General features: G+C 54.8%; 1 protein-coding gene across 2 annotated transcripts in view; it reads right to left on the bottom strand.

The window, feature by feature from the left end:
* The window catches only part of HIP1 (huntingtin interacting protein 1), a 137350-nt gene that overhangs the window by 60146 nt on the left and 55978 nt on the right, over positions 1 to 21226 (bottom strand). The window contains exon 1 of one of the 2 annotated variants that reach the window (XM_032327017.1): positions 17970 to 18148. The exons of the other annotated variant lie outside the window; for it this stretch is intronic. Coding sequence (XP_032182908.1) covers positions 17970 to 17987 — 18 coding nt within the window. The 5' untranslated portion in view covers positions 17988 to 18148. Of the gene's footprint in view, positions 1 to 17969; positions 18149 to 21226 lie in introns of those variants that run through there. 2 annotated transcript variants of the gene reach the window in all.

Below are 21226 nucleotides of genomic sequence, written 5' to 3'. Positions count from 1 at the left end.
GGTGGGTGAGGACTGGGAAAGAGCCACTGCAGGTGACATCCCTGGGGACCGCGGCCAGAGCCACTGCGGGTGGGCAACGGAGGCAAACGTCTGTGCAGGGAGGAGAGGACAGAGGCAGAGCGGGAGGCAGTCCAGACAATATGACCCTCTTTCCCAGGGTCCGGGGGCTCGGCTCTGGGCGTGTGCTCCTCAATACCAATCTCCCGTCCAGGCCCTCCCGCCGTGCTCCCACTGGAGTGGTGGGTCCAACGCTGGTTCTCCTTCCCCAGACAGGGTCCTATGGGTGCGGAGAACACAGACGCGCAGGAACTTTCCAGAATGAAGGCAGAGGGGCTGCAACAACCATCTCTTTTGCCAGAGACAGATACAGGCATGCCTCGATTTACTGCACTTTGCTTTACTGCTTCACAGACACTGCAATTTTTGTTTGTTTGTTTGTTTGTTTTAAAGAAATTGACGGGTTAGGGGTGCCTGGGTGGCTCAGTGGGTTAAGCCTCTGCCTTTGGCTCAGGTCATGATCTCAGGGTCCTGGGATCGAGCCCCGCAGCGGGCTCTCTGTTCAGCGGGGAGCCTGCTTCATCCTCTCTCTCTGCCTGCCTCTCTGCCTACTTGTGATCTCTGTCTGTCAAATAAATAAATAAATAAATAAAATCTTAAAAAAAAAAGAAAGAAAGAAAGAAATTGATGGATTAGAAAAAAAAAAAGTTAAGAAATTGATGGATCAGACAGCCCTGCGTCAGGCAAGTCTATCACCACTGTTTTCCCCAAAAGCACTTGCTCACTTGGTATCTCTGGTCACATTTTGGGGATTCTTGCAATATTTCAAGCTTTTTCATTATAATTATATGTGCTGCGGGGACCTGTGATCAGCGATCACGACCTGCTAAGAGCTCAGAGGATGGTTAGCATTTTTGACAATAAAGTACCTGTAATTAAGGTATATACATTTTGTTGTTAGACGTAATGCTATTGCCCACTTAGCAGATGAAAGCATGGCGTAACCCAAACTTCCACATGCCCGGCGGAGCAAACAGTTCATCTGACCCCGTTTAATGCGATATTCGCGTTACTGCGGTGGTCCGGAACCCAGCAAACTTGCAGTATCTCAGGCTGTGCCTGCCCATCCCTCCTCTGAAAACGATCTAGGATGCTCGTAAATCCTGGGAAGGGCCCTTCTTCTTTCTACACAAGACCCCTCTCCTGTCTGCCCCTTGATACTAGTCCCGGGGCTCCTTTTACTCCAAGAGCCCAAAGTGAGAGCCTCCTCCTAGAACGCTCCCCGCCACCACACACACACTTGCAATCCTCTGGGAGGTCTTCGAGGTCATCCTGTCCCCTCGCTGCCATGCACGTCCCCGCCTACTCTTGTTCCCTCGGCCACCACACTGCGAGCCCCTCCCCCATTCAGCATCCCCAAAGATCCCTAGAACGTCCACCTACAGACTCCAAATCACAGGGGTGACTGATGACGGAAAGGGAGGGGACCCCACTTGTCCCTGACGACCTGGAGAAGAAGCCAGCTGTCTTCTGTCACCTCCGTGGCTCCAGTCTTACCACCCTGATTTATAATTACTGCTGCCCAAGAGTCCCCTTCCGCCAGGCCATGCTGTCATACCCTTGGGCAAAGATCGTCCCAGGACCTGTGCTTTTGTCCCCCGACCTAAAACCCATGTCCACCCTGCCAGACTTGGGCAGCGCCTTTCTGAGGAGCGCCAGACCTTTGCTCCACACGGCAGCTGTCGCCTTCCACGACCACCCTCAGGGGGGCCCACTTAGGCCTGCGGAAGGCCCTGGCGGGGGAGGGCAAGAGGGCTAGGTGCTGAGACCCTGAGACCCTCTCTGCCCACCTGCAGGGAGCTGTGGCTTCGGGCCACAACCCCACCGCCACAGGTCTTCTCTCCTCACAGAGGAAGCACCTGTCCTGTCTCCCAAGCAACCCAACCTGCAGTGCCTCTGCTCCCACGTGCTGCCCCAGAGGGCGCGTCACGGGCACTTTCCAGGCACGTCTGCCGACAAAGTGGAAGCCTGGGTGGCCCCATCAGACCTATCCTGATCCTTCGCGGCTCACGGGCCAGGCTGGAGGGGCCTTTCGCGACGCCCATCGCCTTCCAGAGAGAGAGAGAGAGAGAGAGAGAGAGAGAGACAGCTGCTCAGCAAGAGCAGAAACCCCGCGCTGTGTCTTTCCCTAAACGACGTGCGCTGCCAGCTTCCTCTCTTCCTCTCCCCGCTACCCTCTTCCCGTCCCCCCCGCAACCCCCAGCTTTCTGTGAGGTCGGTTTTGTCTCTTCTCTTGCAGTAACAGAGCAATGTTTCTCTCCCCCTTTCCCAAGACCCAGGGGGGAGGTGGTGCCTGGCTGACACCTGGCTGTGCCCTGGGCACAGGAACCACCCATTCATTCCCGGCTCTTCTGGAGTCCTGTTCCGTCTGTCCAGTGAACGAGCAGGAAGCACTCGGCGCATCCAGGTGTGCCAAGGCCCGCCGTTTCTCCCTCAGATCTCTATCTCGGTTTTATTTCTACCGCGCTATGTCACTATGTAAGTGCCCCCTACCTCTAGTCTCCACCACAAACGGCCCCAAATAACACCGTGGGAGGAACCCCGTCCTCATGAATCTTCCCAGCTGAGGCATCTAGCATCTCGGCTGGCTCCTGATTTTCTGGGGTCCAAACGCTCCAGGACAACTCCAGGGTTCCCCCCCCGCCCAACCCCCAATTCCTCAGCTTCATCTGTCACATCAGAGGGTGGCCTTCACCCAAACGTGATTGGACCCTCAGGCATGTGGTTGATGAACAGAACCCCACATGATTCAAGCGGGTGGCTAAGGCGAAGATGGTGGTCTTATTTGAGTCTAGCAAATCGTTCTGTAACTTTAAACATTCCCGATTTACCTGTTTGGCTCGTTCAAATGCGTAAATACCAGGTTTGCTTGAATAATAATGCCCATAGCATTCCCAGTTTTTGCTTTAGTCCTTCTTGTCTTCAAAGAGCTTTCCTATCCACGGTCTCCCCGATGCTGAGACAACCCAAGGAAGGCGGCAGGGCGCACTTGATTAAACCAGTGGGCTCAGGGAGGTCAAGCCACACAGCAGGGCTGGCACCTGTCCTTCTCAGCCAGGTACGAGTTCTATATTCTGCTAGTTAGCCCGCTATAACAGAACTCTTTGCCAAAACCAACTGGTTTACCAAACCCCCACACATTCGTTATCTCAAAGGCAGGTTCGTCTCGTCTTATAAGAAGTGCACCTCCCCCTACGAGCAGGTGTTATGGCCTCTTTAGTTCGATGAGAACCAAAAGGAGAAATGTCTCAGAAAACCCAAAGTGGCAACCTGACCCAAGGTCAAAGAACCTCTAAGCGAGTCAACATTCCAGTTGTGGTCTTAGCTGCTGCCACATGTTCCACCAAGCCCTTAACACACAGCTGTGTGTCTCTCAGAGGGAGACACTCTGTTCGAAGGAAACAGAGATTGGGGTGGTAGGCCTGTGAAGCTCAAGTCCATTGCCCCTGGAGCGCACTGGGACAAAACTCCACCATGCAGGGTGGCCACAGGACCTTACTCTTGTCTAAGATATGAGCGGGGTGGGCGACATACCAAGAGGAGACATTCCTGAGCCCTAATCTCCAGCCATTCCTGTAACAGTCTACAGCCAGATTCACACCGTTCACTTTTGGCACAACCCCAAAGGGGATGTCCATCCAGCCCACCAGTCCTGCAGAGGGTACGCTCGGATGAAAGAGCAAAGAGGATGTGGCTGTCTCTGGTCAGTAGTCACTGGTCCCTAACTCAGCTGTGCATGATTCTCACCTCCCACCTTAACTCTGAACCCCCCAAACACGCTCACACACCCCTGACGGGCTCCTCTGTTCCGCCCCCAGACTGCATCCCTTTGGTCTGGGAGGGGGCCATTGTTCAATGCGCTCTTCCGTTCTGGTCATGCTACGGAAGAATGTTCTATGTCAGAGTCCAAGGGGGGAAAGAAACCAGCTCAGCCAAAGGAAAAGCAGAAATGAAGCAGGGGAAGAATGTGGGCAAAGAGAAAGGGAATAACACAGACAGCAGGAAAAATGGGACACGGAGGTTTCCTCACCTCAGACAAGCATACTTTGATTTAAGTCCATATACACTTTTGGGGAGAGGGAAACTATGAATTGACACTCAGGGCAAATCAGGAGATTATTCATCTTACAAAAGAATTTGGAATCCGATTCCTTTAAATAGCAGTCTCTCCTAGTGCGTTTAAAATAGGATTCCATTTACAGAAGTGTGATTTACACAAAACCACATCTGTTACATAAGGCTCGGGGAAAATAGCTCTCTTCCCATGTAGTCTGGCCAACGACAGAACTGGCCCCGTACAGATGGTCATCTATTTTCTTCTCAAAGACACCCAGCCCAGCTCTCCGGCACCTCTTTCGATATTTCCCGATTCTTAGGGACCATCCCAATCTCTCCCAGTCTTCCCTAAACTCAGGGAGCAACTGCTCCAAAATCTTTACACATTCATTCGACACACATTTCCTGAAGGCCTATCGCCTGCTGGGCCCTACTCCAGGAGTATAATTGTACACCCAAACCGACACATCTCTGTTCCATGGATCTTTTTTTTTTTAAATGATTTTATTTATTCATATATGTAAGAGAGTGTATGAGCAGGGGGAGGGGCAGAGGGAGAGGGGACAAGTAGACTCTCCACTGAGCTAGGAGCTTGACGGATGATAGACTCAGGGCTCAATCCCATGATCCTGAGCCAAAATCCACAGTCGGATGCCCAACCGACTGAGCCACCCAGGCACCCCTGCCTCATGGACCTTACATGGACCTTACATTTGAATGTGAGAGACTGACGGACAGCGAACCACTCCATAAAGTCCACGGTGTCTGAGATGGTGACAGGTGCTAGAGGACCAGGAACGGGGTTGGTCTCATAACCTTCCATGGGGTCACCAGGGAAGGCGGCACTGGAAGGTAATAGAGTGATAAGGAAGCAGGTCTGAAAGGCGCCTGGGGGAAGGGTTCCAGGCAGAGTTCACCGGGCAGGAGCCCTCAGGTCGGAGGAGGAGAGGCCGAATCACAAGGGGTCACGTGGGCCACTGCAAGGACCAGCTTGTGTTCCGAGGGAGCCTTTTGAACGAAGGGTGACATGATCAGACTCCTTTCTTAGGGGACGCCTCTGACTGCTGTGCTGACACTGCGGGGACACGCAGGGAAGCAGAGACAACAGCTGAGATGTGGCTGACTTAATTCAGGGCAGCGATGATGGGGGCCCAGACCGGGCTGGCCGCGGTGGGAAGTGCTGGCTGAGATGTGGACGGATCTGGATATACGGAGAAGGCAGGGCTGACGCGGGTTGCTGCTGACTTGGACGTGGGGTGTGTGGACGGAAGGAAGGAGTCAAGGGTAGGAGTCAGGATTATTCACCAGCGCGATGTGTGGGACCGAGCGGTCCTCAACAAGACAGAGATCCAAGGGAGGAGAAGGTCTGGGGCAGACAGGAGCTGGTCGGGGGGCATGTGACGAGGAGATGATGCCCATCAGACACGAAATGGAAATCAAACTGATGGGGCGTGGAGTGGCAGAGTGCGATCGTGGAATTCGCTGGAGGTGCGAGCTAGGTCGGGCGGTCCGGTAGCCATCCACACGTAGAGATGGGGTGTAAGCATGGGGAAGACCTCCAAGGAGAGAGTGCGGAGGAGACCTCTGGGGCCAGCCCGAGGACACCGGACGGTCAAGAAAGAGCTGGGGGGCAGTGAGGCGTGGAAAGAGCAAAGAAACAGCCCACAAGGAGAAGGAAAGCCAGGAGCGTGGCACCCCGGAAGGCCGACGACGAAGCGCTGCGTTTCGGCAGGGAGCCGTCAGTGGTGAAGGCTGCCGACAGACCAAGCAGATGAGAAGTGAAAAAAACGGCCCCACTGGGTTGAACATCGTGGTAACCCTTAGTGGGGCTTTCTGGTAGACTCTGGAAGGGGGCAGAGTCTGAAGGGGGACTCAGAGACAAGAGGAAGGGGAGCTGGAGGCAGATGCCAGCAAGGGAGCGGAGACAGGAGCAGACGGGGGTCCACGCCGCCGTGTTTTACACGGGAGGAATTACAACGCGTTTGTGTGGATCAGAGGGGAAGGAACGGAGCATCCCTGGAAGGCGGAGGGGCTCTAACACACAGCAGGAGCTGGCCACCCCGGCGAGCACCAGCCCGGGTCACCGAGTATGGACACAGGTGTCGACAGATGGCCGGCCGGGGCTTGTGCAAGGGTTCTGGGGATTGCATCTCTTTTCACGGTTGAAACAGGAAGCACGGTCTGGGGCTGAGCGTGAGGGCAGGGGAGGAGAAGGCACAGCAGTTGTCTAGGAAAGTTGGTCGGGGGGTTGCTGCACGGACCAGGGGAGGGCACAGGCCTGCCAGGGAGCAGCCGGGAAGGCCCATGAGGAAAATACGAAGCCAGCCCTCTCTGCCTCCTCATTCCCCAGCCAATTCCCCGATCCCCTCCGTGTTTCTCGTGCTGACTCTTGCCCTCCCCCCACCACTGCCTTCCAGCTTTAGAACTGCCGGGACCTCCACGGAATCGATACCGGTACCCTTGGTCACTTCTGTGTATTTCTTTTTCAACGAGGCCTTTCAGAAGGGAGACGTGAAATTGACTGGTGCTCGCTGTCGGCAGATGTGCGTGTTGGAGGGAGCGGGGCGGGGGCTGGAGTCTCCTCGAAGCAGAGGAAGCATAAGGCAGAATGTCCAGACACCCCCTCAATTCTTCTTTCAACTTCCTTCTACGCCCCCCACCCCCACCCCCGCACACCACAACCTTTGGATCTCGAATTTCCTTATCTCAAACGCAGATTGAATAGTCTCTACCTCATTGTGGTTCAAGCTCTGATTCTCTAATTCAATGAACCTTTCCAAAGGCCTGTAACAGATCCCAGACTCATTTGCACCCATTATGTCCTTTAACCCTGTGGTCACACTAGGGCTGCTACCTCCACTCATGAGATGGGGAAACTGAGTCTTGGAACAGTTAAGTGGCTTGCCCAGCTAGCCAGAAGTCCTGACTAGCTAGATGACCCAGCTGGTAGAGAGCATGGCCAGGATTTGAGCCAACATGTTGCTTCGAGTGCAACCTCACTGATCCCAAGCTCTGTGCTGGGCCTGGGAAGGGCAAGTCAGACTCCTTTCCACCGAGAGGACACACAGGTCTGTGTCAAGCCCTCGCTTCCAGGAACTGAAGTCCTTCGCAACACACAACCAAAGCCCAGCCACACAGATCTCGGGTCAGAGCCAAAGAGAAAGAAAGGGAAGGGCAGGGCAGGGTCTGGTCACCCTGCGGAGGCCAAGGAACGTCCTGGCTGGCAGGCAGGAGAAGGCCTGATGCGATACCTCTGGCCCAGAACCCGGGGAGTCCTAACGCAGCAGGGAGGAGCTGCTAAGCCCTTTGCAAAAGGGGAGAGGTGGTGGTTGCTAATTCCGGAAGTGGATTTCATCATCATCATCGGGGCTCTGATAGGACTTCCTCTGAAAGCAGAGTAGCCAAGAACTCTCACTTCCGTTTCTCGAGTGAAGGAGAGCCCCTCCTTAGGGAAGTAGTGGGTAAGAGCCTCTAGGTTCAAGAGGGGCAGGGTCACCCCAAGGGCCCCAGGCAGCGTGAACCCTGGCCTGGGCATGCGGGCCTGACATCCCACTGTCCTCTGGGCCGCCAGAGCTCCTGGGAGCTACGAATGGCCAGGCCTCTCTCCCCAAAGCACAGCTCCAACCACACCAGGCATGTCCAGGGGCTCGCCGCTGAGCACGAGGAAAATGTTCCACTCAAGGATTTCAGGATCTGGCCCCTGCTGGCCCCCATTAATTTAGTCATCCGTGGCTTTATTCGCTCACGAAATTCACCCACCAAACATATATTGAGCACCTATGCGTCAAGCGTTGTACTAAATTAATTCACAGATGAGTCAGATGTAAGTGCTCTGTATGCACAGCCAGTGAGAGAGGAGATCCTAGTGCATGCAGAATTGGGGGGGGGCAGGGTATCTGACCAAGACTAGCAGTAAGAACCATGAACCAGACGACTGGCCTTGAGGAGGGACCCACAGGATCACTGGGGTGGAGAGGCCAGCCTCCACGCCAAGAAGTTGGGGCCAGTGCCCAGGGTCGGGAATGTGTTGCCAAAGCATGAAAAAGCAAATGACAAGGGGGCAGGCCCAGAGAGCCCCGTTCCCAGAATCATGCACAACAGTCCAAGTGACCTTCCCCCTTATCAACCACTCCGTTAGAAACACATTAAAAAGGATCCTTCAATCCTTGATTGGGGTGCCTGGGTGGCTCTTGGTTAAATGTCTGACTCTTGATTTCGGCTTAGGTCACAATCTCAGGGTCGTGAGATCGAGCCCTGTGTCGGGCTCCACGCTCGTTGAACAATCTGCTGGAGAGTCTGTTTCTCCCCTGCCCTCGGCCCCTCCTCCCCCCAATAAACAAGTAAAATCTTCAAAAAATAAAACCCTGTTAAAACTTCTATCAATACAATGGCAATCACATTATAATATCTAAACAGGAGAAATTAACATGTTGTATGCCTTAAATTTATATAACATTATATATCAAACCCATTTCTCAATAATAAAAAACCTACAATCTTAAAGCCCGAGTATTTAAAGTGTAAAGGGGCGAACAGATAGTCAGTCTTCAATGTATGCACAAGGATGTCACCTCCACAGAGGGAAATGGACGTAGTATAATGTCTACTACTAGGGCACCGATTACAATGAGACAACGCGTCACCTCTACTCATCTGGAAACATGGTATTGATTGCACACATACATGCCAAGCCTTCTGCTCTCCCCATAACCCTCCATAGAAGACGCTGTGATTGGGCACCTGGGTGGCTCAGTGGGTTAATAAGCCTCTGCCTTCGGCTCAGGTCATGATCCCAGGTCCTGGGATCAAGTCCTGCATTGGACTCTCTCCTCAGCGGGGAGCCTGCTTCTCCCCGTCTCTCTGCCTACTTGTGATCTCTCTCTGTGTGTCAAATAAATAAATAAAATCTTTAAAAGAAAAAAAAAAAGAAGAAGAAGAAGATGCTATGATTATCCCCACTATTCGAGGGAGGGGGGAGCCTCAGGAACCTGCCCAGGTAAGTCAGTGGTGGAGACGGACTGTGAACACGGGACCCGAGCCCTTGACCACTCTGACACACGGTTTCTGGATCCAAGACATAGTGACGGCTGAAATAAGCTTACAGACCTATGATATTGTAGGTCCCTTCTGGTTTAGGTATGTGTGTACCTGCTGTGCATATGTTGACATTTGGTTGAATCAAGTGCAAATTTGGCCACTTTGGCTTATAAAAGCAGGACTTTCATATGCCTCAAGCTAGCATGTGTCTACGTGAGTATGCGCGCGCACACACACACGCACACTGTAAGGATCTCTACCAAAGAAGCCTTGTTAGCAACAGTGTTTGGGATGCTGGAAGTGTATTCAATCTCTAGTTCTCTACACCTTTTCCTATTTTCTGAAAATACAGCGTAAGTGAAACATTTTTCAGTGGATGCCCCTGTTTCGTCACTGCAGCTGCTGAAGAGCACAGATGTGATACTAATATGTATGCAAAGGGCAGGAGCCCCAGGCTCCCTAAACCACAGCATCAGAAGCCAGGACACTCATGGCCATGTCCCATCTGGAGCTGGGAAGCCAACACGTGGACACAAACTGTCCCATAGAGTGGGCCCCGAAGTCAAAGGGAAGAGTCCCGCTGTGGGGTTCAGGACGTCCTGTCACACTACCCTCATTCTAGCTGACCTGACTACAGCTGAGAGGGCCTCCTACATGGTTGATGGCACCAACCACCCCCCAGCAGTGAGCCAAAGCAGACAAAGCAACGAGGGGGTCCCAGGGCACGAAGCTTTTAACCCTGGCATCCTTAGGGCAATGGTAGCCATGTCTGTGTCCCCCTCCCTGTCCCTGGGCTCACTTACCACCTTCCAAATTCCGACACAATTTATTTTGTTTACATTTACTGTTCATCTCTACACCCCATCCCCAACACACACGGGAGGTCCGCCGCATAAGGCAAGGGTTTCTGGTTCAGTGAAATGTCCCAAGTGCTTGTTAACAACACCTGCTACACAGAGGGTACTGCATTAGTATTTTTTTTTTTTAAGATTTATTTATTTATTTGACAGAGAGGGAGAGACAGCAAGAAAGGGAACACAAGCAGGGGGAGTGGGAGAGGGAGAAGCAGGCTTCCCGCCTAGTAGGAGCCCAGAGTGGGGCTGGATCCCGGGACCCTGGGATCATGACCTGAGCTGAAGGCAGACGCCCAGCGACTGAGCCACTCAGGTGCCCCTCCATAAAATCTTTTCTGAATAAATGAATGAACAAATGCCTAACTAAACTGTCACCTTCCTCAGCCCACCTCCTGTGCCACTTGGCAGAATGGATTATCCCTACCTCCGAGTTTCTATGCACTTTCCTTAAGTCTCTAAATGGCATTTATTATACTCTAATTGCCTCAGCTTCCTTGAAGACAGGAGCCTTCCAACTCTCCCATTCTCTGTTAGGTTCTCAGTGCCTGGCAGAGGGCCTCGGTGTGCCGACTCAGGGGACAATCCTGACAAACGTATAGGACAAAAAAGACGAGGGCCAGGACCCCGGGGGACACTGTCCAGCACCGAGACCAGCGACGAGCGAGGATCTTCGTGCCAACGGGGCTAAGGAGGCAGTGACTACTTTCCAAACAATCCAGCCTGAGACTCCTCTAGCAGGAGAACGCTCTTGTAGGTCCCAGAGCACGAGGCTGAACCGAGTGCTCCAAAGAGAAGTCAAGAAAGAAAGTTAATGAAACGCTCATTTCCCAAAAAAACCCGGGTTTGCGGCTCCCACGCTCCTGGTCCCAGACCGGAAGCACACATCCCGGTGGGATCGTCGAGGGGGGACGGCCCCTCTCGCTGCGCTGGTTCCGCTGGAGGATGCGGGCTACTTCCACGGGGGGCCCGCACCTGGCACCACTCATCCGTCTTTGCTCCTTCCTCTGGCCCCGCTCCTAGCCAACCTACTCAGCACGTCAGGAAGGACGTCACCATCCATTCACTTCCCACCTACGGCGCACCGGGTGTTTCCATCAATGAAACGGCTGCTCCCCTTCTTCCCCACACAGCTCAGATACCTCCTCCTCCAGGAAGCACTGACGTACCAAAGGGTTTGGATCCCGCGTCCTGGGAACTTTGCTAGCCTACACCACGGGTTGCTCCTGAACACACCCCATGTTCCGCTTCGCGCCATGGCTCTCTCTGCCTGAAATCCCCTCCTCGCTTGCCTTGCCCCCTGGGGGACTCCTTTCCCCTCATTCTCGAGCTTTCCCCGTGAAACGCTCCTCTGGTGCCTGGCCAAGTATCCCCCCTTTCCCATGCTAGCGCCTTCCTCAAACGCATGCCCTGTGTTTTACCACACGTACCGTAATTACTCACAACACGCCTGACGCCCTACTCGCAGGGGGGCCGTTCTGCAAGGACTACTCTACCCATCGCCTAAAGCTTTAAGATTTTATTTGTTGCCTAAAGGAATAAGCGAAAAACTAATAATTACAGCAGGGCTTACTAAGCCTTCCCATGTGCCAAAAATTTAAACAGGCCATGTCAGTATCTCTTAGGTCTGCAGACACCAACTCATCCGAGGCAAGGGAGGTCAATTAACTTATCATCTGGAGGTCAATTAACTTATCATCTGGGTCGCAGTGGGGCAAGTGTGGCATCAAAATGTAGCCTCTGGCCTATGTGACTCCAGAGCCTGGGGGCCAGCCTCCAGGGCAGCCTCAGGGCCCAGAAACCGCTCCCGATCCTTCGATCCTCCCCAGGCAGGGGACGGCACCTTGGAGTCCAGCCGCCGCTCACTCACAGTTACAAATGAGCTTTCTGCCCTCTAATCCTTTTCCACTTGCCCAGAGAAAGCACCTCCAGATCAAAGAGTCATTAAGACTTCAGGGAATCGAAAGGTGACACAGGGATTTTTCTTTCCCCCTCCCCTAAAAGACCTGTGCTTAATTTCTTTGGGGCCCTGGGGCGGTATGCGTTTTTGTCGGGCAGCTGGAATCCTTTGGCTTAGGGGCAGCTGCCAGACCACGTGCCTGTCTGGCTTTGGACTGGGACCTCTCCAGCAAGAAAGGAGACAAAGGTGGAGCGGAAACAGCCCCTGGACGTGCTCTTTGAGAAAATCACCGGCTGGGGGGAGGCGGGGGGGGGGGGGGGCGGGGGGGGGGGGGGCGGGGGGGGGCGCAGAGGGAGGGCAGTGCCGAGAGGGCAGGGATGGGCAGGTCTCTCTCTGGGCGGCTGAGCACAGTGGGCTCAAGTGTCCTAAAACCTACATTTGCTTCTGAACTGAGCCCCTGACTGGTGGGGAGGCTTGGAGGAGCCTCCAAGGAAACTAAATTCTGCTCCTCAAGGCTGTTTTAAGGGAGAAAAGAATCCAGGTGAGACTGCTTTTTCTGTCACCTGCACGTGTCTATGTATCACTCACTCAGCTCATTTCAAGGGAGTCTCTGTCTCTCCCTACAACCTGGCCGTCCTCAGCTCCGGATCTAACATTTGAATGTCTACATCCCGGGAAACACACAAAATGGGGAGTATCCAATAAGTGTGTGGTCGGACTAAACCGCATCCTGCTAGGACACAATCTTACTGACACAATCAGTGACAGTAAGACTAGCCACAGGGGGTGCCTGGGTGGCTCAGTGGGTTGAGCCTCTGCTTTCGGCTTAGGTCATGATCTCAGGGTCCCGGGATCGAGCCCCGTGTTGGGCTCTCTGCCTGCCTTTCTACCTACTTGTGATCTCTCTCTCTGTCAAATAAATAAATAAAATCTTAAAAAAAAAAAAAAAAACTAGCCATAAGACGACAGTCAAAACTCTTTTCCCTGGGGGCTCCTGGGTGGCTCAGTGGGTTAAAGCCTTTGCTTTTGGCTTGGGTCATGATCCCAGAGTCCTGGGATGGAGCCCCACCATCCGGCTCCCTGCTCAGTGGGGAGCCTGCTTCTACATCTCTCTCTACCTACTTGTGATCTCTGTCAAATAAACAAATAAAATCTTTTTAAAAAAAACAAAAACAAAAAACTCTTTTCCCTAAGTAATTTTTGAAGGAGGCAAGTAACAGATTTCCTTCCTCGCTGGCCGTCATCCACAACCCCTGACCTTCTTCTGGGGACTGTCTGAAGAAGGCTGCCGAGCCACCATGCTCCACTGAATCTTAGGAACCACACCGGGGAGCGCACACAGCTAGGATTTGTGGACACATGTCGCTGGAACGGCTCCCCAGCGTTATGGTGATACTGCCATGCTAGATTGCAACCATCCACCCACGGGACTCTGAGCTTCCCCAAGCCTGAACGCTGAGCCCGTCTCCAGGGCTGGCGAGGACTCGGAGACCAGACTCTCCCAGAGTCCCGGAGCAGCTCCAGTGGACAGATAGGTGCTCTCCCTCTCCAGGGAGCTGATTCTGCCAAAGAATGCCTCTGTTATAGGGAAGCACTGGCCAGCCAACATCTAGCCTCTCTTGAAACAAATCCCACCTTCCAGAGCCCTGTGGAGCACGTGCACTCCCTCTTTGTCTCAACAGCCCTCCATGAGTCAAAGACAACCATCCGCCCTCCTGGGGCTTTCTCTTCTATAAGCTGAACAGTCTTGGCAAGGCTGACATCCCTCTCGCTCTGCTCTGGACACTCTCTAAGTCAGAGACTCCAAACTTCTTTTTTTTTTTTTTTGCCTCTGACCATAGTAAAAAATACATTGTATAAGGCCCGTCCGTACTGACGGGCACGTGTGTATACTGTATACCTCCAAAGCCAGTTTCATGCACGAATGCTGACCTCCTCATGTAATATACCTGGATGCCTTCTTGTCGACCCCACTCGTGCAAATACTGCCCGCAACCCACCACCCCGAGTTTACAACCCAGAGCTGAAAATGTTGCCCTGGTTTCACCAAGCCGGCCACCCGTGTCCAGCCTTAACTGCTTACCTAGCTCAGACCCTAGGTGGGAGAAAGCATCCCTTGACACGTGGCTATTTGCCTATCTGGGCTGCACGGACAGTCGTCAGCATCATTCTTCTCTGTGCTGCCCCTCAGCCCAGCAAACACACGGGCACCCGTCCGCCGCAACGGCACGTCGACCAGAAGCTTGCTCCTGCCCTGCCATCATTATCATTTACTCTGAACACCTGAAACACCTTTTCCCTACCCCTCGTTTGCCTGCTCCGTAAACTGGGGGATCTCAGGAGGGCAGCAGAGAAAACGGGGGAAGAAACCCCAGTTTTGAAAACAGTGGTAGGTAACTGACAAGGTGTGGGTAACTGACAAGGCGTGCAGTCTGCACACAGACTGGCAGAAGCCCCCCACCCCATGGGGCCCCCGAGGCCAAAGACCACCGCCCCTCCAGTCTGTCTTTTTTGATTGGCTTGTGTCCACCGCAGAATCCGGTCACTGACTCTTTTCCCCTCCCCCCTTATCTCAGTCATCATAGCGTACATTTTGGTGACCAGGAGAACCGGCGACAAAACCTAGTTCCACCACTTGGACGGACATCACCTTCTAAACCCCAGTTTTCTTATCTGTAAAACGTGGCTAATGACTTCTGCTCTGCCCTCCTCACAGGGGGGTGCTAAGCATGAGCAGGCTTTGTAAACTGTAGAGCACTCGGCAGACGTAAATCGTTACACACACTATACGTTCTTTTGGAAGAATTGATGGCATTGGCTCTGTTCCCCGAAGGACAGCCCTGAATCTTCTGTGTTCGCTAAAGGCACAGACTCCATCACAGTCCCCAAAAGGCGGCCCCACTGCACCCAGGTGCCATGTTAAACAAGCTCTCCCTTGGGCAGAAATCTGAGGTCATCAAAAATTCATCACTCGCAGCAGCTGGTGGACCCGCTGTCCCCATCACTTTGTGCCTTCATTCAGAAAGAGAAGTAGATGCGGAAGAACGGGTCCCACGAGCCGTCCGCTGAAACAGAGCCTACACTCAACTCTTCAGGCCAGTCAAGAAAATAAGGGGGTGGCGCGGGCATCGGGCCGGCTCAGTTGGAGAAGCAGGCGACTCTTGATCTGGGGATTCTGAGTTTAAGGAGCTCTTCCCTGGGTGTAGAGATTAAACAAATAAATGAACAACCAGTCAAGGAAAGGGTGTGTGGGGGTGGAGGTCAGAGTCATCTTAGATGAGACTCTGGAAACCATCATTCTCTTAAAAGCCACCACACATAAGGAGGACTTCCTAAGCCCGTGCTTTGAAAGAATGATTTCCAACCTTCACTAGGATGCTCTAGGCAGGTATAATTCTCATTTTACCGATGAGGCAAAGAGGTTTAAAAAAACAAAACCAAACAAAACAAACCACAAACAAACAAACAAACAAACAAAACTTGCTCAAAAGCACGTATGGAATTGGGTGAACTCTAATCTGCTTTTTCTCACTCGGCAGTAAGCAAGAGGACCCCCCTTTCTCCCCGCCGATGTCAGGCTCTGCCAAGGATGTGGCTGAAATGCTGGGTTTGAGGTTGACCCCAGAGCCAGTGGCCCCCAGAGTGAGGACTTCAAACCAGACAGAGGGCTTTAGTGGTGGGGACAGAAAAGGAACTTCGGCCTTTGGCAGGAATGGGAAGCAGGTGCCTGTTCCCTGGGGTGGGTCAGATTCTTCTGCACAGTCTAGGGTCTGTGCTTTTAACAGAGAGCTGGGGACAGTTGTTTCTGGACTGGTGCTTGGTGATGAAAGAGAACTTCATCTCATTTTTGTTTGGACCACAAGCTAAGAGGAAAGAGGCAAGCCATGTGCCTTTCCTGAGCCCCAAGTTCTCCAGAGGTTACCCAGTACCTACAGTCCAAGGTCAGAACACCTTGGGTGGCATTCAAGGCCTTTCTGATCTAGCCCCAACCAACGACCTCAACATTTCCTGATCTAAACCTGCCCTGGCCAAATGTCCCCAGCCTCACCAGATGGCCTTGCCCATTCCTCTTCCCACACCTCTTCCAGCAGGCAAAGCCTCTCACTGCTCTCAGTAGAGCAAACCCCACCCAGGCTTGAAGTCCCGGCCTCAGGCTTTGTCCTCCATCTGAACTCTATCACCCAGTCTCTCAGCAGACCCCTATGGCCCCCGGAGCTGCGGCCTTCCAGTCGGGGTGTGCGTTGGTACTAACTGTTGCGTTGGGCTGCCTCTCTCTGGACCCCTCCACCCAGATGCTAAGGGCCCAGAGGAGTAGGAAGGCCACAGATTAGGTTTCCGTGTCCCTCACATAGCACTTGCTATTGAAATGACAGGTATCAAATAAATTCTGTTGAGTTCATGAGCAGAGGGATGGACAGAGGCGGTAGAGTTAGAGGGGACCTAAAGCTCTGAAGACACACAACTCTGTAAGCTGGTCCTCATAAGGCTGTGGAAGGAATCTCAGCTCAGAGCCAGAAGGAAGCTGGGGGTGATGTGGCTCGCTGGCCACTGGGTTAGAGCTTCAGGTCCACCGTGCCGGGCAGGTGATCCTGGTCCCATCTCCAGAAAACCTGGCTGCGACTCAGCTTTCCACCTCCCCACCATCACAGCTGCAACCAGGATTTTCTGTGAAAGGTAGTTCTAATGTTGCCCAAAGAAAGTATAGGCTCTCATGGTATGCACACAGGGGATGGCAGACTAGCTTCTGTGCGCTGCCCAGCCATGGACGGCTACATGTCTTCATATGAGGATGGGAGCCGGCGACACTCGCATTCAGCTCCCAGCCCCAGGGCAGCGCGCAGAATGAGCCTGCTTTCCTGACACAGAAGGGTCGGTTCTCACCTATCCCCTGCTCCCCATCCCACTGTCCCCTACCCAAGACAGAATGCCAAAGGCCTGGCAGGGCCAGGAGCTCACCTGCCTTCTCCATAGAAATGGTAACTTCAAAATGCCCTCTCTGGGGGAAACAAGCCTAGTTCTACATAAGATGAACTGAAATTCCAGTACCTTCTCTTCCCCAAGGAACAGGCAGACCCAGACCTCTTTTTTCCCCAGACACAAAGACACACCAGCAGAGACCATCCATCACCAGATACCTCTCCAGCCTGACACACAAGCCCTCAAATGTTGTAAGCCTGGGGATTGCAGGGGGTGGGGGGCACTCTGGTCTAAAGCCAGGGTCAGGCTGCCTGACTACCAAGGGACGTCACAGACACCCTTAAATCTCCACTCTGAGGGGGAGCCACTTGGGACCTCCGGGAAAACCTGCTGCCCCGAGTGCTCAGAGACCCCTGAATCACATCCTGTTACCTCTGGAGGGCTGTTCCCCAATCAATCAATGAACAATGTATTCAGCTCCTACTGTGCTCCTGGGGGTGCGGCGGTATAGAACTGCCCTAACAGAGGGATCAGTCCCTCTAGGGAGTCTGAAGCTTAAGAGGCAAAGGTGTTTGCGGGTCCTCAGGCCAAAGCCCCTGGGGTTTACAAGTGGTCCATCTAGACTATCCCCCGTCCATGCCAAGGATTCCATTCCTGTCCCCCATCTTCTAAGAGGGTTCAAGTCCCAGCTCCTCCCCACTACCCTTCAGGTCACCCACCTGTGCCCCCACCCTGCCCACCGGCTCAGTCCAAAAATCTTCCCACAAATCTTAAACAGGTACACAAGCAGGGGGCCCTACAGTGGGTAGGACAAGCCCCCTTCCCGCAGCCCGGCCCTCCAGCTGCCAGGCTGATTTCCCAGTTTGAGAGGAGAACTCAACAGCCCTCTCGCCGGGGTCTAGTGAGCTCTCCCGGGCAGCCCTGGTGGCAGCGCGGCGGGAAACCGGGAACCCCATCCCTGCCGGCCAGCCGCCTCCACAATCCTGGCCGGGCTCCCTCCTCCAGCACGCCTGGAGTTGGGGCCGACGAGCAGGATCAACAATCCAGAAACTTTCAATGGATCAAGCCGACTGGGAGGGAGAGAGGGAAGGGGGTGGAGGAGGACGGGGACCAGGGGAGGCTCCAGGGCAGAGCCCCTGCTCTCCACTTACCATCTTGCTCACATCCATGACCGAGGCTGCAGGGCAACCCCCCACCCCTGGAGATCCCGCTTCCCCCAAATGCTGCTCCCGGCTAATTCCGCCCGGATGGTGCCATGCTGCGGGCAGGGCGGCCGGCAGGGCCCCCGCGGACTGGGGAAGGCGGCGGCGGCGGCGGCGGCGGCGGCGGCAGGACCGAGGCTGGACCGGAGAAAGGAAGGGAAGGGGGAGGGGAGGCGGGGAGGGGGAGGGGGCCGAGCGCGGAGCCGCAGCGCGCACCGGGGGGGGGGGAGGCGCGGCTCCGCGGGCGGACGGCGCGGCCGAGCCCCCAGGGGGGCCGGGGAGTCCCGCGACCCGCTGGAGGCGCCGCGGTCGGGGGCGCGGGGGCGCGGGGGCGCGGGGACGCGGGAGCGGACGGATTCCCGGGGCCGCCGCAGCCTGCGGCCCGGGCGCGCGGCGAGGGTGTGATTTGAATAACAAAAGGTCGCTTCTCCCGGAGCCCCGCGGCCGGGATCGCCGAGCGGGGAGCGAGGCCGCCGGGCCCGCCGGGAAGTGTGTGCCGGAGCGTGAGTGTGTTTGGGCGCGCGCGCGCGCGGGTGCGCGTTGGGGTGGTGGGATCGGTGGGACTCAGGAAGTGAGCGGGGAGGCGGCCGCGAAGGAGCGCGGCGGGGGCGCGGGAGCCGACATTCCAGTGGGGGCAGGGGGTCCGCTCGGCCCCTCCCCGCTTGGCTTCCCTGCACAAAGGCGGGATTCAGAGCCGGTGGTTTGCCTCCTGCGGCTAATCCGGAGGGGACGCCCGGATGAGTCTGGGGTCTGCAAACAGCCGGGCGCGCAGCAGGAAGTGGAACAGGTACCCCCGGAAGGCTCGGTGCCCCGCGCCTGGGAGCCGGAGCCAGCCCTTCCGGGGCCGAGGGAAATTGGCTCCTCGATACGGAGTGTCCTGAACGCAGCGCCTTCTCTCCAGCCAGAATCCCCGACCCTTCCACTCCTTGCTCGTCTGCCCTTAGAGAAGTGGGAGGCCCACACTCCTCTCTGCCCGAGACACAGCTGGTGGCCGAAAAGGGCTCCGGGCAAATGCTCTTCCTGGGCACTCTCTGCAGGAAAAGCCTGGACATCCAAGCCTAGGGTTTCAAGGCGAGCTGCCTCAAATGCTCTATTGAGCAGGGAGGTTTGGGGCTCACGCCAAGTCCTCAGGGACCGGAGGCCACTAACACCGACCCTGCTTTACCCAGATGTAGATGAGGAAACTGAGGCCCAGAGCAGGGGAGTGATTTGTCCCAGGTCACACACCTCACAGGGACTGGGGTCAGGGGAATCCTGAGTAAAGATGGTGCAGCCCAAGCCAAAAAGAGCTTCCCAGGCCATCAGAGAGCAACCCTTTGCGGTCAACAGGTGATGGGACCCATCCACAGCCCTGGCCTTCTGGCCACACACCAAAGGGCCAGGAAGGTAACACTAGACAAGTCAGTCCCCCATCAGGCCCCAGGGCCTGCTGGGCGGACTAGGAAGGCCCCCTCCCCTTCCAGTCTGAGTTCTCAGTCTATGAAATGGGAAATGTTGCTCTGCCTGCCTCCTAGGGGGATGTGAGAACAGCATGATATAAAAGACATAAAAATAGAAGGACAGGAATGTATGGGGCTTTCACTGTGGTGGTTATTTTCATTTCCCGGCTTTGGAGCCCAGTTACAGGGCTCTCAGCATCAGCTAAGCGATCTCTTGGCCCGGGTCTCTCTGTCTGTCCAACCCTGAGTGTGACCTGCTCTGTCCCAGGGCTGCCCCCGGCAAGCCCAGCTCTCGCAGCACTGTACCCCACGCGGGGAACTCCGGAGGTGGCCCTGGTCTGCTCCAGTGGGATGGCCTCCCACAGCCCCTTCTCCTGACTCATGTCCCCAAGAGGCAGGAAGGAAGCACGCCAGCACATCCTCACCGGCCAGCACCGACCCCCAAGGTAAATGAGGGCCAGGTTATTTGCTGCCTGATTAAATGTACCAAGATCTCCTCTCCCAAAAATAAGTAAATAAGTAAGATTTCATGTGTTTAAAAAATATTACAAACCGTTAGGCCTGGGGTTGATCAACAGATCAAGGTCTCCTGGTACAGATCTTGGCACCCAAGCCGGCAAAGCCCATTTTCTCATTAAAATGGGGATCGGGACCCCTGCCTCACACTGCACACAGGCCATAGGGTCAAACGAAAGAAATGTCTCAAACGTCACCCATAACAGGCTGAATGATGGCCCCCGAAGGTAAAACGTGCTAATCCCTGGAGCCTCTAAATACTCTGGTCTGTGGGAAAGAATATACACATATGATTCGGTTTAGGATTCTGAACTGGGATGATGACCCTGGATTATCTGGGTGGACCCCAGATGCAATCACGTGTGTCCTTATAACAGGCAGACGTGACACTCAGAAGGGATAAGGCAACATACCAGAGGCCGGAGTGAGACGGCTACAAGCTTACAAATGCTGGCTGCGGCCGGAAGCTCGTGCAGGCAAGGAACAGATATCCCCCTAGAGCTTCTAGAAGGAGGATGGCCCTGTCAACACTTTGATTTTGGCCGAGGAATACTAGTATCAGACTTCGGGGCCTCCAGGACTGGGAGGAAATAAGCTGATGTTGTTTTAGCCACCGAATGTCTGATCACTTATCACAGCAAACACAGGAAACTAATATGTTGCCCAAAGGTCAGTGAGGGCTGGTGTCATGGACGTCTTGGGGCTGCCCTCCCCACGGACTTCCTCCCCGCGGACTGCTCATGTGACAGCAGAGGCCAGCCAGGAAGCAGGCGGGTTCTCCTGAACCTGGGTGCAGGGGCGGGGGGGCGGGCAGCTGGCAAATAAGCAGGTACCCACATGCAAACATGTATATGCACAAATACACACATGCACACAGGGAAGGAGGAAACAGCATCTTTAAAGAAGCTGAGCTGCTCCGCCCTGGCCATCCCCCTGCCAGGCCCACCCAGCACACAAACACCTTTGGGGGCCTGCCTTTCCTCTCACTGGTCTCGGGCAGACAGGTTCAGACTTGGAGGGGAGGTGAGGAGGAAGGCCCTGCCTGGGGATCCCCCCCTTCCAGAGTGGCTGTGCCATGAGGCACCCCGTGAGGCTATGGGCCACTGGCTCAGGCTGGGGGAGCCTCTTTTGAGTAAACTGGACCAAAAGAGAGGGGCGCCTGGGTGGCTCAGTCAGTTAAGCGTCTGCCTTCAGCTCCGGTCATGATCTCAGGGTCCTGGGATCGAGCCCCACATCAGGCTCTCTGCGCAG

The sequence above is a fragment of the Mustela erminea genome, chromosome 20 (assembly GCF_009829155.1).
Source record: "Mustela erminea isolate mMusErm1 chromosome 20, mMusErm1.Pri, whole genome shotgun sequence".
Lineage (NCBI taxonomy): Eukaryota > Metazoa > Chordata > Mammalia > Carnivora > Mustelidae > Mustela > Mustela erminea.
The sequence above is the reverse complement of the archived record's forward strand: the minus strand, read 5'-3'. Positions and strand labels throughout refer to the sequence as shown.